The 14067-nt window shown below is 44.2% G+C and overlaps 1 protein-coding gene across 1 annotated transcript in view; it reads right to left on the reverse strand.

Moving 5' to 3' along the window:
• Positions 1-11660, reverse strand: part of LOC115103010 (laminin subunit alpha-3-like) — a 125638-nt gene extending 113978 nt beyond the window's left edge. The window contains 2 exon segments of the mRNA XM_029623556.2: positions 7061-7213; positions 11162-11660. Coding sequence (XP_029479416.2) covers positions 7061-7213; positions 11162-11527 — 519 coding nt within the window. The 5' untranslated portion in view covers positions 11528-11660.
• Between the last annotated feature and the right edge of the window lie 2407 nt (positions 11661-14067).

The following is a 14067-nucleotide window of genomic DNA, read 5'->3' on the forward strand; positions in this document are numbered from 1 at the left end:
CCAACACTTTGTTTTGCATTATTTTAACCAAATTGAACATGTTTCATTATTTACTTGAGACTAAATTGATTTTATTGATGTATTATATTAAGTTAAAATAAGTGTTCATTCAGTATTTTTGTAATTGTCATTATTACAAATTTTAAAAACATTATTTATTTATTAAATTTTTTAAATCGGCCGATTAATCGGTATCGGCTTTTTTGGGTCCTCCAATAATCGGCGTTGAAAAATCATAATGGGTCGACCTCTAATTGTGATAGGGAGTTTGATAGTGAGGCATATATCTGTACCTGGGGCAAAGACTTTGGGTTTTCCTGGGGCAAAAGTTCAGGATATTACCAGGCTGTTTCCCGAGGCTGTGAGTCAGTCATCAGGGGCTGATACTGTCATGGTTCATGTGGGGCCGAATTACATTATGAAGGGCAGCTCAGAACAGCCTAATATGTATTTTAAAGAACTGATTGGGTCACTAGTTGACACCAAAAAACTCCCCATAATATCTGGCCCTCTGCCCTCCCTAAATTGTGGCATTGAACGGTTCAGCAGTCTTTTAGCCCTCCATAACTGGCTTGAGGAAAGCCAGTGTGTCTATGTATGCGGATGACTCAACACTATACACGTCAGCTACCAAGCAACTGAATTTACTGCAACACCTAACAAGGAGCTGCAGTTAGCTTCAGAATGGGTGGAAAGGAATAAGTTAGTCCTAAATATTTCAAAAACTAAAAGCATTGTATTTGGGACAAATCATTCACTAAACCCTAAACCTCAACTAAATCTTGTAATTGAATAATGTGGTAATTGAGCAAGTTGAGGAGACTAAACTGCTTGGAGTAACCCTGGATTGTAAACTGTCATGGTCAAAACATATTGATACAACAGTAGCTAGGATAGGGAGAAGTCTGTCCATAATAAAGCGCTACTCTGTCTTCTCAACAACACTATCAACAAGGCAGGTCCTACAGGCCCTAGTTTGGTCACACCTGGACTATTGTTCAGTCGTGTGGTCAGGTACCACAAAGGGGGACTTAGGAAAATTGCAATTAGTTCAGAACCCGGCAGCACGGCTGCCGCTTGGATGTACACAGAGAGCTAACATTAATAATATGCTCAAAGTGGAGGAGAGATTGACTTCATCACTACTTGTATTTGTGAGGGGTATTGACATGTTGATACTGTCTGTTTGAAATACTGGCGCACAGCTTGGACCCCCATGCATACCCCACAAGACATGCCACTAGAGGTCTCTTCACAGTCCCCAAGTCCAGAACAGACTATAGGAGGTGCACAGTACATTTACATTTAAGTCATTTAGCAGACGCTCTTATCCAGAGCGACTTACAAATTGGTGCGTTCACCTTAAGACATCCAGTGGAACAGCCACTTTACAATAGTGCATCTAAATCTTTTAAGGGGGTGAGAAGGATTACTTTATCCTATCCTAGGTATTCCTGAAAGAGGTGGGGTTTCAGGTGTCTCCGGAAGGTGGTGATTGACTCCGCTGTCCTGGCGTCGTGAGGGAGTTTGTTCCACCATTGGGGGGCCAGAGCAGCGAACAGTTTTGACTGGGCTGCGCGGGAACTGTACTTCCTCAGTGGTAGGGAGGCGAGCAGGCCAGAGGTGGATGAACGCAGTGCCCTTGTATGGGTGTAGGGCCTGATCAGAGCCTGGAGGTACTGAGGTGCCGTTCCCCTCACAGCTCCGTAGGCAAGCACCATGGTCTTGTAGCGGATGCGAGCTTCAACTGGAAGCCAGTGGAGAGAGCGGAGGAGCGGGGTGACGTGAGAGAACTTGGGAAGGTTGAACACCAGACGGGCTGCGGCGTTCTGGATGAGTTGTAGGGGTTTAATGGCACAGGCAGGGAGCCCAGCCAACAGCGAGTTGCAGTAATCCAGACGGGAGATGACAAGTGCCTGGATTAGGACCTGCGCTGCTTCCTGTGTGAGGCAGGGTCGTACTCTGCGGATGTTGTAGAGCATGAACCTACAAGAACGGGCCACCGCCTTGATGTTAGTTGAGAACGACAGGGTGTTGTCCAGGATCACGCCAAGGTTCTTAGCGCTCTGGGAGGAGGACACAATGGAGTTGTCAACCGTGATGGCGAGATCATGGAATGGGCAGTCCTTCCCCGGGAGGAAGAGCAGCTCCGTCTTGCCGAGGTTCAGCTTGAGGTGGTGATCCGTCATCCACACTGATATGTCTGCCAGACATGCAGAGATGCGATTCGCCACCTGGTCATCAGAAGGGGAAAGGAGAAGATTAATTGTGTGTCGTCTGCATAGCAATGATAGGAGAGACCATGTGAGGTTATGACAGAGCCAAGTGACTTGGTGTATAGCGAGAATAGGAGAGGGCCTAGAACAGAGCCCTGGGGGACGCCAGTGGTGAGAGCGCGTGGTGAGGAGACAGATTCTCGCCACGCCACCTGGTAGGAGCGACCTGTCAGGTAGGACGCAATCCAAGCGTGGGCCGCGCCGGAGATGCCCAACTCGGAGAGGGTGGAGAGGAGGATCTGATGGTTCACAGTATCGAAGGCAGCCGATAGGTCTAGAAGGATGAGAGCAGAGGAGAGAGAGTTAGCTTTAGCAGTGCGGAGGGCCTCCGTGATACAGAGAAGAGCAGTCTCAGTTGAATGACTAGTCTTGAAACCTGACTGATTTGGATCAAGAAGGTCATTCTGAGAGAGATAGCGGGAGAGCTGGCCAAGGACGGCACGTTCAAGAGTTTTGGAGAGAAAAGAAAGAAGGGATTCTGGTCTGTAGTTGTTGACATCGGAGGGATCGAGTGTAGGTTTTTTCAGAAGGGGTGCAACTCTCGCTCTCTTGAAGACAGAAGGGACGTAGCCAGCGATCAGGGATGAGTTGATGAGCGAGGTGAGGTAAGGGAGAAGGTCTCCGGAAATGGTCTGGAGAAGAGAGGAGGGAATAGGGTCAAGCGGGCAAGTTGTTGGGCAGCCGGCCGTCACAAGACGCGAGATTTCATCTGGAGAGAGAGGGGAGAAAGAGGTCAGAGCACAGGGTAGGGCAGTGTGAGCATAACCAGCGGTGTCGTTTGACTTAGCAAACGAGGATCGGATGTCGTCGACCTTCTTTTCAAAATGGTTGACGAAGTCATCTGCAGAGAGGGAGGAGGGGGGGGGAGGAGGATTCAGGAGGGAGGAGAAGGTGGCAAAGAGCTTCCTAGGGTTAGAGGCAGATGCTTGGAATTTAGAGTGGTAGAAAGTGGCTTTAGCAGCAGAGACAGAAGAGGAAAATGTAGAGAGGAGGGAGTGAAAGTACTACATTGAACTCTATTCCACATCAAGTAACTCATGCAAGCAGTAAAATTATATTTTTAAAAAAGATAAAAATACACCTTATAGAACAGCAGGGACTGTGAAGCAACACAAACATAGGCACAGACACATGCATACAAACACACGATAACATGCGCACTATACACACGTACACATTATTTTGTGTTGTAGATATGTGGCAGTAGAGTAGGGGCCTGAGGGCACACACTAATATGTTGTGAAATCTGTTGTGAATGTATTGTAAATGTTTAAAGAGATGTAGAACTGCCTTAATTTTGCTGGACCTCAGGAAGAGTAGATGCTGCCTTGGCAGGAACTAATGGGGATCCATAATAAATACAAATACAAATGACCCCACTGCCACCATGGGGCACTCTGTGCACAATGTTGACATCAGTCTGCCATCTGCCCGGTACAGTTGAAACTGGGATTCATGCGTGAAGAGCAAGCACTTCTCCAGCATGCCAGTGGCTATTGAAGGTGAGCATTTTCCCACTGAAGATGGTTACAACGCCGAACTGCAGTCAGGTGAAGACCCCGGTGAGGATGACGAGCACACAGATGAGCTTCACTGAGACGGTTTCTGACAGTTTGTGGAGAAATTCTTTGATTGTGCAAACCCACAGTTTCATCAGCTGTCCAGGTGGCTTGTCTCAGACAATCCCACAGGTGAAGAAGCAGGATGTGGAGGTCCTGGTCTGGCGTCGTTACACATGATCTGCAGTTGTGAGGCCGATTGGACGTACAGCCAAATTCTGTAAAACGATGTTGGAGGCAGCTTATGGTTGAGAAATTAACATTCAATAATCTGGCAACAGTTCTGGTGGACATTCCTGCAGTCAGCGTGCCAATTGCACGCTTCCTCAAAACTTGAGACATCTGTGGCATTGTGTTGTGTGACAAAACTGTACATTTTAGAGTGGCCTTTTGTTGTCCCCAGCACAAGGTGCACCTGTGTAATGATCATGCTGTTTAATGAGCTTCTTGATATGCCACACCTGTCAGGTGGGTGGATTATCTTGGCAAAGGAGACATGCTCACTGAAACAGAGATGTAAACAAATATGTGAACAAAACTTGAGAGAGAAATAAAGCTTTTTGTGCATAAGGAACATCTCGGGGATCTTTTATTTAAGCACATTAAACACTTTAAATGTTGCGTTTATATTTTTGTTCAGTGTAAATAAAAACTAGATAATCAGGTCTGAAAACTAATAGAAATAAATATGAAAACGCAAAACTATTTTAACTTTGCCGCCCACCAATCAGAGGCCTTTCAGTAGCATGGTATGACAGACAGCAGTAAGGCCCAGGCATGTCAGTCTCACATGGTCTGGAGAACTCAGGCAGATAAGCACATGTGGTCAGGGCTCCTATCCATCCGTGGTGCCAATGTTCACCCTGTAAATTGTTTTAACTAGTCTCCCTGTACAGGTAGACAGCCTATTTTAAAAGTAACATCAAGAAACTCACAGCAGAAGCCTCTAATCAATGTGTTGACTTTCTTTCTGGGTGAACTGCTCCAATGCCCTGGAGACAAATTGCCTGAGGCAACACCCACCACTATGTCCAGTTACTGTCGAGTACACAAAGAAGTCCCCCTACACCCCGGATCCCGCCGTAGTATGAGGGAGTTCAAGGTCATCTCCTGACTTATGGCCGGCTTTGTCACGGGTCACAGGTCAAAAGCCCACAAGATAACACAGGCAGGCGGCTAGCCTGCTACTTAGGTGTGAGAGCTGCTCGCTTCAGGCAACATGATCCAGCAGTGGTGTGGTGGGGTTGATTTGCACAAGGAGCTCCACCCCAGGGAGTTGGAAACTCCTTCACATGGACTGACTGCCTGAGATTTAGGACATGTACATACAAATACATATTTTGTCTAATACAAAGTTCCAGGCTAATTCGGACTGTTTCCTTTTCTAAACACGTCATGTTAATCCACAAAGGAAATCGGTTAACTTTTCTGTGCTATAAATGATATCATTCAATGTTCCACAAAAGCGGGAATCAGCCCTTGACGGATTGGTGCTGCTTCAAACGTGCACTTTACAGATCCGTCGGAAATGGCCACTTCAAAAACCACCCGGCTTCCCTTTGAACCGGATCCGATTTAACATGAACAATGATGGTGCCATTATCTAATATATCCCCTGGGAGAGCTGGAGATAAGACTGGCAGAGAGAGGGAGGGAGGCACCTGTATTAGTCTTAGAAGAGACCACAAAAACCATTCAACTGGATTCTGCCCTTACAAATTTCAGTGATCGCATCATCTGTTCGTTGCATTAACAGAATCTACAAAGGCTTTGGACTGTTTCTATTGGGGAAGATGAATCAGAGAAATTCCTCCCAAGCATGAAAGAAACCTGAGTAGGAGTAGGCATAGATTGTGTTAAGGGGAAAGGGTGTGACCAAGCATGTGGCAAGTTAGTCTGACATAAACCTGACCTCCACATTAAATTATTTTGACAAATGCTTTGTTATGAATGTAAAATCATCAAAAGGTTGTAGGAACCAACACTATTTGACAGACATCTGTGCTGAAAGCACACGGAAGTGTGTGGTTGACTGAGTTATTTCAGAGGCATCGACAACATCCTTCCTTATCTACACACACCTCTGATAAGAAGACATGGCCTACACAAGATTGCATACACAGAGGGTTAATAACATTGTACTACTTTACCAAACTTAATCATTCTATGGGATACAGTATTTCCCTTGTATCGTGGACTGATAGACTGCTTTAAATTTGTTTTTCAGTTTCGCTGTGGTTCTCTAGATCTAGAAGGTAGGATCATCGTGTGCAGAGCATAATATCTATGCAGTTTAACCAATTAGCTATTGGCAGCCAATCTAGTCTGATTTGATTGCCTTGCATTGAATTGATAAGACAATGCTGCCAAATCAGTCTGATTTGAGGGAGAGGGGGAGGCATGTGGTTGGTAGTTTCAGAGAATACTTCAGCCTCATACTCTATAGTACGCCTTAATGCAGTAATGCCGCTTTCCCTGAGTACATATAAACAGAGCATTACCATGTCTTAAACTCAGACGTCCCTCAAGCCGCCACGAGCTGAGCAGGTACTATATTTATCCTTTCTCACAGCCCCTCTGCTCCGTTCAGCTTAGTTCAGCCCAGCTAAAAACAGAGATGGGAGAATCTGCAACCGTCACCCATTCTCTTCTTCCCACAGTCCTCCTAGGGAACATGGTGTGGTCCTCACTTTTAGAAAGATTTACTTTCTATGGATCTCCACTTGATGCCGACCCCTGATCCGCAGACCAAACCCGTTTCTCAATCACAAAGGGTCCAGCTCTGAACCCTCTTCACCCACTCCACCCAGACCTGCAACCCCCCCCAAATATTTAACATCCCTCTGATCCCTAATCCCTGGACAGAATCCCACCCTCTTTCCCCTCACTGTGGATAATTGAGCATATGGTGCAATTTCATGGGCCGTGAGCCAAACTCCCGCAGCAGCCCCCACTGCAGCCACAGGTCATAATAGATGCATATCCCCCAGCCACAGGGGCATGATCTGAGGCTGATTCCTGGCACGCAGCCAGATGTGGGACATCACTCACATGACTAGCGCTGCCTGTCTGTCTCAGACAAGGAAAACTTAGAGGCTTGGCTATATTCACCCTGTGACATCCCACTGTTTTATTTCATACTCTTAACAACAGCCACCGTGAAGGTACAGCACTTGGCTGAGTAGGATGGAATCAATGAAAGCCCTCCAGGTTTGGATCACTCACCTGTCCCAGGTCCAATGTGACATTCACCTCGTTGTACATGGGCCCCCTGGAGAGAGGCGGGCTCTGCCACCAGCGCTCAGTGCCATCGATGGCGTTACTCACCGGGTGGGCCTTGTTTGGCTCGTTGGAGTTGCATCTGTCACAATACTGTCCCTGTAGGGTAAGGGCCAATGAAATGGTGTTACTCTGAGCCCAAAACACATATAACCACATATAAATAGAGTCCCACCAACACAAAGCCACACATTCAGTGCATAGTAAACTCGTATTCAAGAGAATTAATAAGCCACAGTCACATTTGCAGACAGTGCAAGTAATCACATGCATCAAGAAGGCGGCACCGGAGAAGATGGCTGATGTTTTACCTGCTCCTAACCTATTGTGTTTTTATGATAGTTTTTTTTGCGTTGTTTGTAACTTATCTTGTACATAATGTTGCTGCTACCGTCTCTTATGACCAAAAATAACTTCTGGACATCAGAACAGCGATTACTCACCACGAACTGGCAGCTTTTTTTTTTCCTTAAACGAGACAAAAGGAACACCTATGTGAGAATGCTGTTTATTGACTACAGCTCAGCGTTCAACACAGAGCTCATCAATAAGCTAAGGACCCTGGGACTAAACACCTCCCTCTGCAACTGGATTCTGGACTTCCAGACGGGCCGCCCCAGGTGGTAAGGGTAGGTAACAACACATCCGCCACGCTGATCCTCAACACAGGGGCCCCTCAGGGGTGCGTTCTCAGTCCCCTCCTGTACTCCCTGTTCATTCATGATTGCACGGCCAGGCACGACTCCAACACCATCATTAAGTTTGCCGATGACACAACAGTGGTAGGCCTGATCACTGACAACGACAAGACAGCCTATAGGGAGGTCAGAGACTTGGCCGTGTGGTGCCAGGACAACAACCTCTCCCTCAACGTGATCAAGACAAAGGAGATGATTGTGGACTACAGGAAAAGGAGGACCGAGCATGCCTCCATTCTCATCGATGGGGCTGTAGTGGAGCAGGTTGAAAGCTTCAAGTTCCTTGGTGTCCACATCACCAACAAACTAACATGGTCCAAGCACACCAAGACAGTCGTGAAAAGGGCACAACAAAACCTACTCCCCCCTCAGGAGACTGAAAAGATTTGGCATAGGTCCTCAGATCCTCAAAAGGTTCAACAGCTGCACCATCGAAAGCATCCTGGTTGCATCACTGCCTGGTATGGCAACTGTTCGGCCTCCAACCGCAAGGCACTACAGAGTAGAGGTCGACCGATTATGATTTTTCAACGCCGATACCGATACCGATTATTGGAGGACCAAAAACGCCGATACGGATTAATCAGACTATTTTTTTAATTTGTAATAATGACAATTACAAGAATACTGAATTAACACTTATTTTAACTTAATATAAAACATAAATACAATAAATTTAGCCTCAAATAAATAATGAAACATGTTCAATTTGGTTTAAATAATGCAAAAACAAAGTGTTGAAGAAGAAAGTAATATGTGCCATGTAAAAAAGCTAACGTTTAAGTTCCTTGCTCAGAACATGAGGACATATGAAAGTTGGTGGTTCCTTTTAACATGAGACTTCAATATTCCAAGGTAAGAGGTTGTAGTTAATATAGTATTTATAGGACTATTTCTCTCTATACAATTTGTATTTCATATACATTTGACTATTGGATGTTCTTATAGGCACTATAGTATTGCCAGTGTAACAGTATAGCTTCCGTCCCCCTCCTTGCCCCTACCTGGGCTCGAACCAGGAACACATCGAAAACAGCCACACTCGAAGCCACACAAAAGCCGCGGCCAACAGTATTAGCGCACACCCAGCTAACTAGCTAACAATTTCACATTGGTTACACCAGCCATTAGGCTGATAGGCTTGAAGTAATAAACAGCGCTGTGCTTGCGAAGAGCTGCTGGCAAAACGCACGAAAGTGCTGTTTGAATGAATGATTACGGGCCTGCTGCTGCTCAGTCAGACTGCTCTATCAAATCAGACTTAATTATAACATAATAACACACAGAAATACGAGCCTTTGGTCATTAATATGATTGAATCCGGAAACTATCATTTCGAAAACAAAATGTTTATTATTTCAGTGAAATACGGAACCGTTCGGTATTTTATCTAACGGGTGGCATCCCTAAATCTAAATATTCTTGTTACATTGCACAACCTTCAATGTATGTCATAATTACGTAAAATTCTGGCAAATTAGTTCGCAATGAGCCAGGCAGCCCAAACTGTTGCATATACCCTTGCAATGACCGCAAGAGAAATTACACAATTTCACCTGATTAATATTGCCTGCTAAACCGGATTAGTAGTTATAACTAGTGATTATGATTGATTGTTTTTTATAAGATAAGTGTAATGCTAGCTAGCAATTTACCTTGGCTTCTACTACATTTGCGTAACAGGCAGGCTACTCGTGGAGTGCAATGGTTAGAGCTTTGGACTAGTTAACTGTGCGGTTGCAAGATTGGAACCCTGAGCTGACAAGGTGAAAATCTGTCGTTCTGCCCCTGAACAAGGCAGTTAACCCACAGTTCCTAGGCAGTCATTGAAAATAAGAATGTGTTCGTAACTGATTTGCCTAGTTAAATAAAAGGTATAAAAACATTTAACAATTTTAAATAATTTTTAAAATAAATCGGAAATCGGCGCCCAAAAATACCGATTTCCGATTGTTATGAAAACTTGAAATCGGCCCCAATAAATCGGCCATTCCGATTAATCGGTCGACCTCTACTACAGAGGGTAGTGTGTACGGCCCAGTACATCACTGGGGATAAGCTTCCTGCCATCCAGGACCTCTATACCAGGCGGTGTCAGAGGAAGGCCCTAAAAATGATCAAAGACTCCAGCCACCCAAGTCATAGACTGTTCTCTCTGCTACCGCACGGCAAGCAGTACCGGAGCGCCAAGTCTAGGTCCAAGAGGCTTCTAAACAGCTTCTACCCCCAAGCCATAAGACTCCTGAACATCTAATCAAATGGCTACCCAGGCTATTTGCATTGCCCTTCTCTTACGCTGCTCTCTGTTATTATCTATGCATAGTCACTTTAATAACTCTACCTACATACTACCTCAATTACCCCAACTAACCGGTGCCCCCACACATCGACTCTGTACCGGTACCCCCTGTATATAGTCTTGCTATTGTTACTTTACTACTGCTATATAACTACTTGTTACTTTTATTTCATATTATTATTATTAATATTTTTTTTAACTGCATTGTTGGTTAGAAGCTTGTAAGTAAGCATTTCACTGTAAGGTTCACTGTAATACCTGTTGTATTCGGCGCATGTGAATAAGAACATTTGATTTGATTCGAATTGTAGCAACAATAGTAATAGCGGTATCTGGAATTACTGCAACAGTAAACCAATTTCCAGATATACATTAATGATAGCAAGCAATATATAGGCCTATTGGGACCCTTCTTTGTGTAGGTTTTAAAACCTCTTCGTGTTCCAAAGGTATTGAAACTCCTGAAGGGGCAAGTCTACTGTTGAGAGGGCATTCTCATTGGAGAGCTCAGGAGTTAAACACAATGGTAAAAACTATTTCTGGCAGGTGGACAACTTGGTCAGAGCAGGCAGAATTGCCACTGTTCCCCATGGGGGCTATAGTGACTCATTCTGGAACCTGGCTGCAAAAGCAAGGAAGCATGGAGGACCACTCAACTGTTATACCAGTTTAACTGTAAATATGGTATTTCACGTGGGAATATATAGATGTATGTATGGGACGAAAAGAAATCACAAGAAAATCACTTGCTTGCAAGGAAACAACTTCCTTACTTTGATTGAATAATACAAATACGATTTATTCTGTGCTATGGGTTGTGTTTCTGTTGGTATCTGTCCATGTTATGTCTTCAGAACAATGCTATTAAGACGTGCACATTAATAGGCTACATGTGTCTTTTACGCATGCACTCATGCCAGCCAACCTCTTGCGTAGCTAAAACAAACATTTAAACTGTAAACATTATTATTAAAGGCAGAAAGGTGGTGATCAAAACGTTTAAAAATGAAACAACAAATAATGAAACCGAAAATGTCGTTCACTCATTACCTGTATCGTTTGACTAGGAAGTCCAAAGGTAGGTCCTCCGACAAGTTTACAGTACAAATCAGATCTCGGTCTCCCGGCTTCATCTTCACCGCAAGTTGCGGTGGCGGATATCCGTGACCCCTCCGCGAGGTTGAAGTACGGGGGGCTCAAACTAAACCCGGTTATTTCGTTAAAAGACACCTGCGCGTAAACATCCCGCCAAAATAAGATCATCAAAGTAAATAATAAAGCAAAAAGGTGAGCTCTCTTCACCCCCCTCGCCATGTTCCTTCCACCTCTATAATCTCTGTAGATGCTCAAATAGAATTGCAACTCGCAGTTCAAGTTATCTAGATCCCCGTGGAATAATACGCAATCTCCACGCATAAAACAATCCAGTCCCCTTGAGCCTGGCGCGGTTCAAGTGTGCTGATGTAAAAGTTTCACTTGTGTCTCTGCTGCTGCTGTTGCCTCTGTCTAATGTGCTTCCCCTCTACATGTTTCCTCGTGAAATAAGCCCTTGCTCCGGTTTCTCCCTAATCAAACTCTGCCACCCGGGGCCGTATCAAGTGTCAATACAGTCATTGGGTGTCACCAGTGAGTTATAGCCTAGGCCCTACTTGACTTGGGGCCAAGGTCTCTCTATAAATTATCCCGTATTAAATCACGTTCAAGCCAAAGTAGAAAAAGTATCAGTAACGCAAGAAAATATTTCACTAGACATTTTTGGAGACAAAGTTTTGACACCAGCTCGCAGATATTTTTTTGTGTGCAATTATTTCAAAATACAGCGGTCATTAACCGATCATTGTGATTCCTGAATCATGGCCAACCTTCAACTGACCACTGATTTGTTTCACAATAAAATGTGAGATTGTATAGTGTAATTATAGTGGCCTAATGCAAAACAGTTATATGACAGTTGCAGGGAACCACTGAGTCTTGATTTGATTTGCTTCAAATAAAATAGACTGCATGAACAATTGTTGACAGAGAGAAAAACTGGAATGTAACTGGCAATGTTAAAAAAAAACATCCATCAATCCCATCTAAAAACAGACTGCCATACTGAGCCACACCCAACCCAGATTCATCCAGAGACACACTCCCTTCTCCTGCATACCTTTGCCATTTCCAGTGCCAGGTTTAGTGAATATGTGCAGGGTCTGAACATAGTGGATTATCAACAGATTATATCCTCTACCGAATTAGTCAAATTACAAATTTGTCTTATCTATTCAATTGAGAAACAGAAATCATGTGCTATTTAGATAATATGTCCTATCTGCTCCCACCTTTGTGGACTATTCTTTGCAAGTACAATATTCACTAACTGTATTACCCAGACTACAGGACAGGCAGTAGTCTACCCATCGTTATCACAAACCACTGGTCCTAGAGCGACACCTTGTGGAGATCTACATCAATCTACATCAAGAGTCTCACAAGAGGGGGATTTACAGCACTCCCAAGCACAAAACACACAGCACTGCTGCAGTGTCACATCCCTGACATCCCAGGGCAACAGGAGCTTCTATATCATGTTCTAGATCAGGACACTCGCTGTGTTTAATCCTGTTGCTGTTGATGACCTCACACCGGTAGATCTGGTAAAATAAGGGTAAAATAAAAAATAATATTATGTACTTACTACCAGTGGTGGTAAAAGTACCCAATTGTAATACTTGAGTAAAAGTAAAGGTACCTTAATAGAAAATGACTCAAGTAAAAGCGAAAGTCACCCAGTAAAATAGTACTTGAGTAAAAGTCTAAAAGTATTTGGTTTTTAATATACTTAAGAATCAAAAGCTTTCAATTCCTACTTTATTGACTCTGTCAGGGTACTGACACAGAACCCCTCCACTGGTTTCTTGGGCTCAGTGCTAGTGAATGACGCTCAACCTGTCTTCATCATAAGGGAGGTTTCTGAGTCAAAGGTGAACAAGGTGATTAACTCACTGAAGAACTCTAAAGCCAAAGATGTGTTTGGGCTGGACTCTACCGTTCTTATAAACTACAAAGAGTCACTCATTGGCCCCATTACTAAGGTCACCAACACATCTATTGGTCTCTGGGTGTTTCCAAGGGTATGCAAGTCGGCCATAATAACGGCCATCTTTAAATCAGGCGACCCTGCTGACGTGAGTAACTACAGGCCCATTAGTATACTACCTGTGGTGTCAAAGGTTGTTGAAAAGTGTGTAGCAGAACAACTGATTGCCCACCTCAACAACAGCCCCTTCACATTACACTCCATGCAGTTCAGAGCGAAACACTCCACAGAAACAGCCAACTGCTTTCTTCTGGAAAGTGTGAAGTCCAAGATAGACAAAGGGGGCGTTGTTGGGGCTGTGTTTCTGGACCTAAGGAAGGCTTTTGATACTGTTAACCATGAGATTCTCATCACAAAATTGTCCAAGTTCATCTTTTCCCCCGATGCCTTGAGATGGATGAAATCATATCTTGAAGGCAGAACTCAGTGTGTCAGAGTGAGCAATGAGCTGTCGCCCACTCTTAGCTATGATGTGGGCGTGTCCCAAGGGTCAATACTGGGGCCCCTCCTGTTCAGCCTGTACATTAATGATCTGCCTTCTGTCTGTACTGGGTCTGAAGTTCAAATGTATGCAGATGATACAGTGATATATGTGCATGCAAAGAGCAAACAACAAGCTGCACAAGAACTTAATACTGTAATGGTCCAGGTTACAAAGTGGCTCAGTGACTCGTGTTTGCATCTCAATGTGAAAAAAACTGTTTGCATGTTCTTCACAAAGAGGGCAACAGATGCTACTGAGCCAGATGTTTATGTGTCTGGGGAGAAGCATCAGGTGGTATCTGATTTTAAGTACCTTGGCATCATACTTGATTCCAAACTCTCTTTTAAAAAGCATGTGAAAAAGGTCATTCAAATAACCAAATTCAACCTA

The sequence above is a fragment of the Oncorhynchus nerka genome, linkage group LG20 (assembly GCF_034236695.1).
Source record: "Oncorhynchus nerka isolate Pitt River linkage group LG20, Oner_Uvic_2.0, whole genome shotgun sequence".
In the NCBI taxonomy this organism is placed as follows: Eukaryota; Metazoa; Chordata; class Actinopteri; order Salmoniformes; family Salmonidae; genus Oncorhynchus; species Oncorhynchus nerka.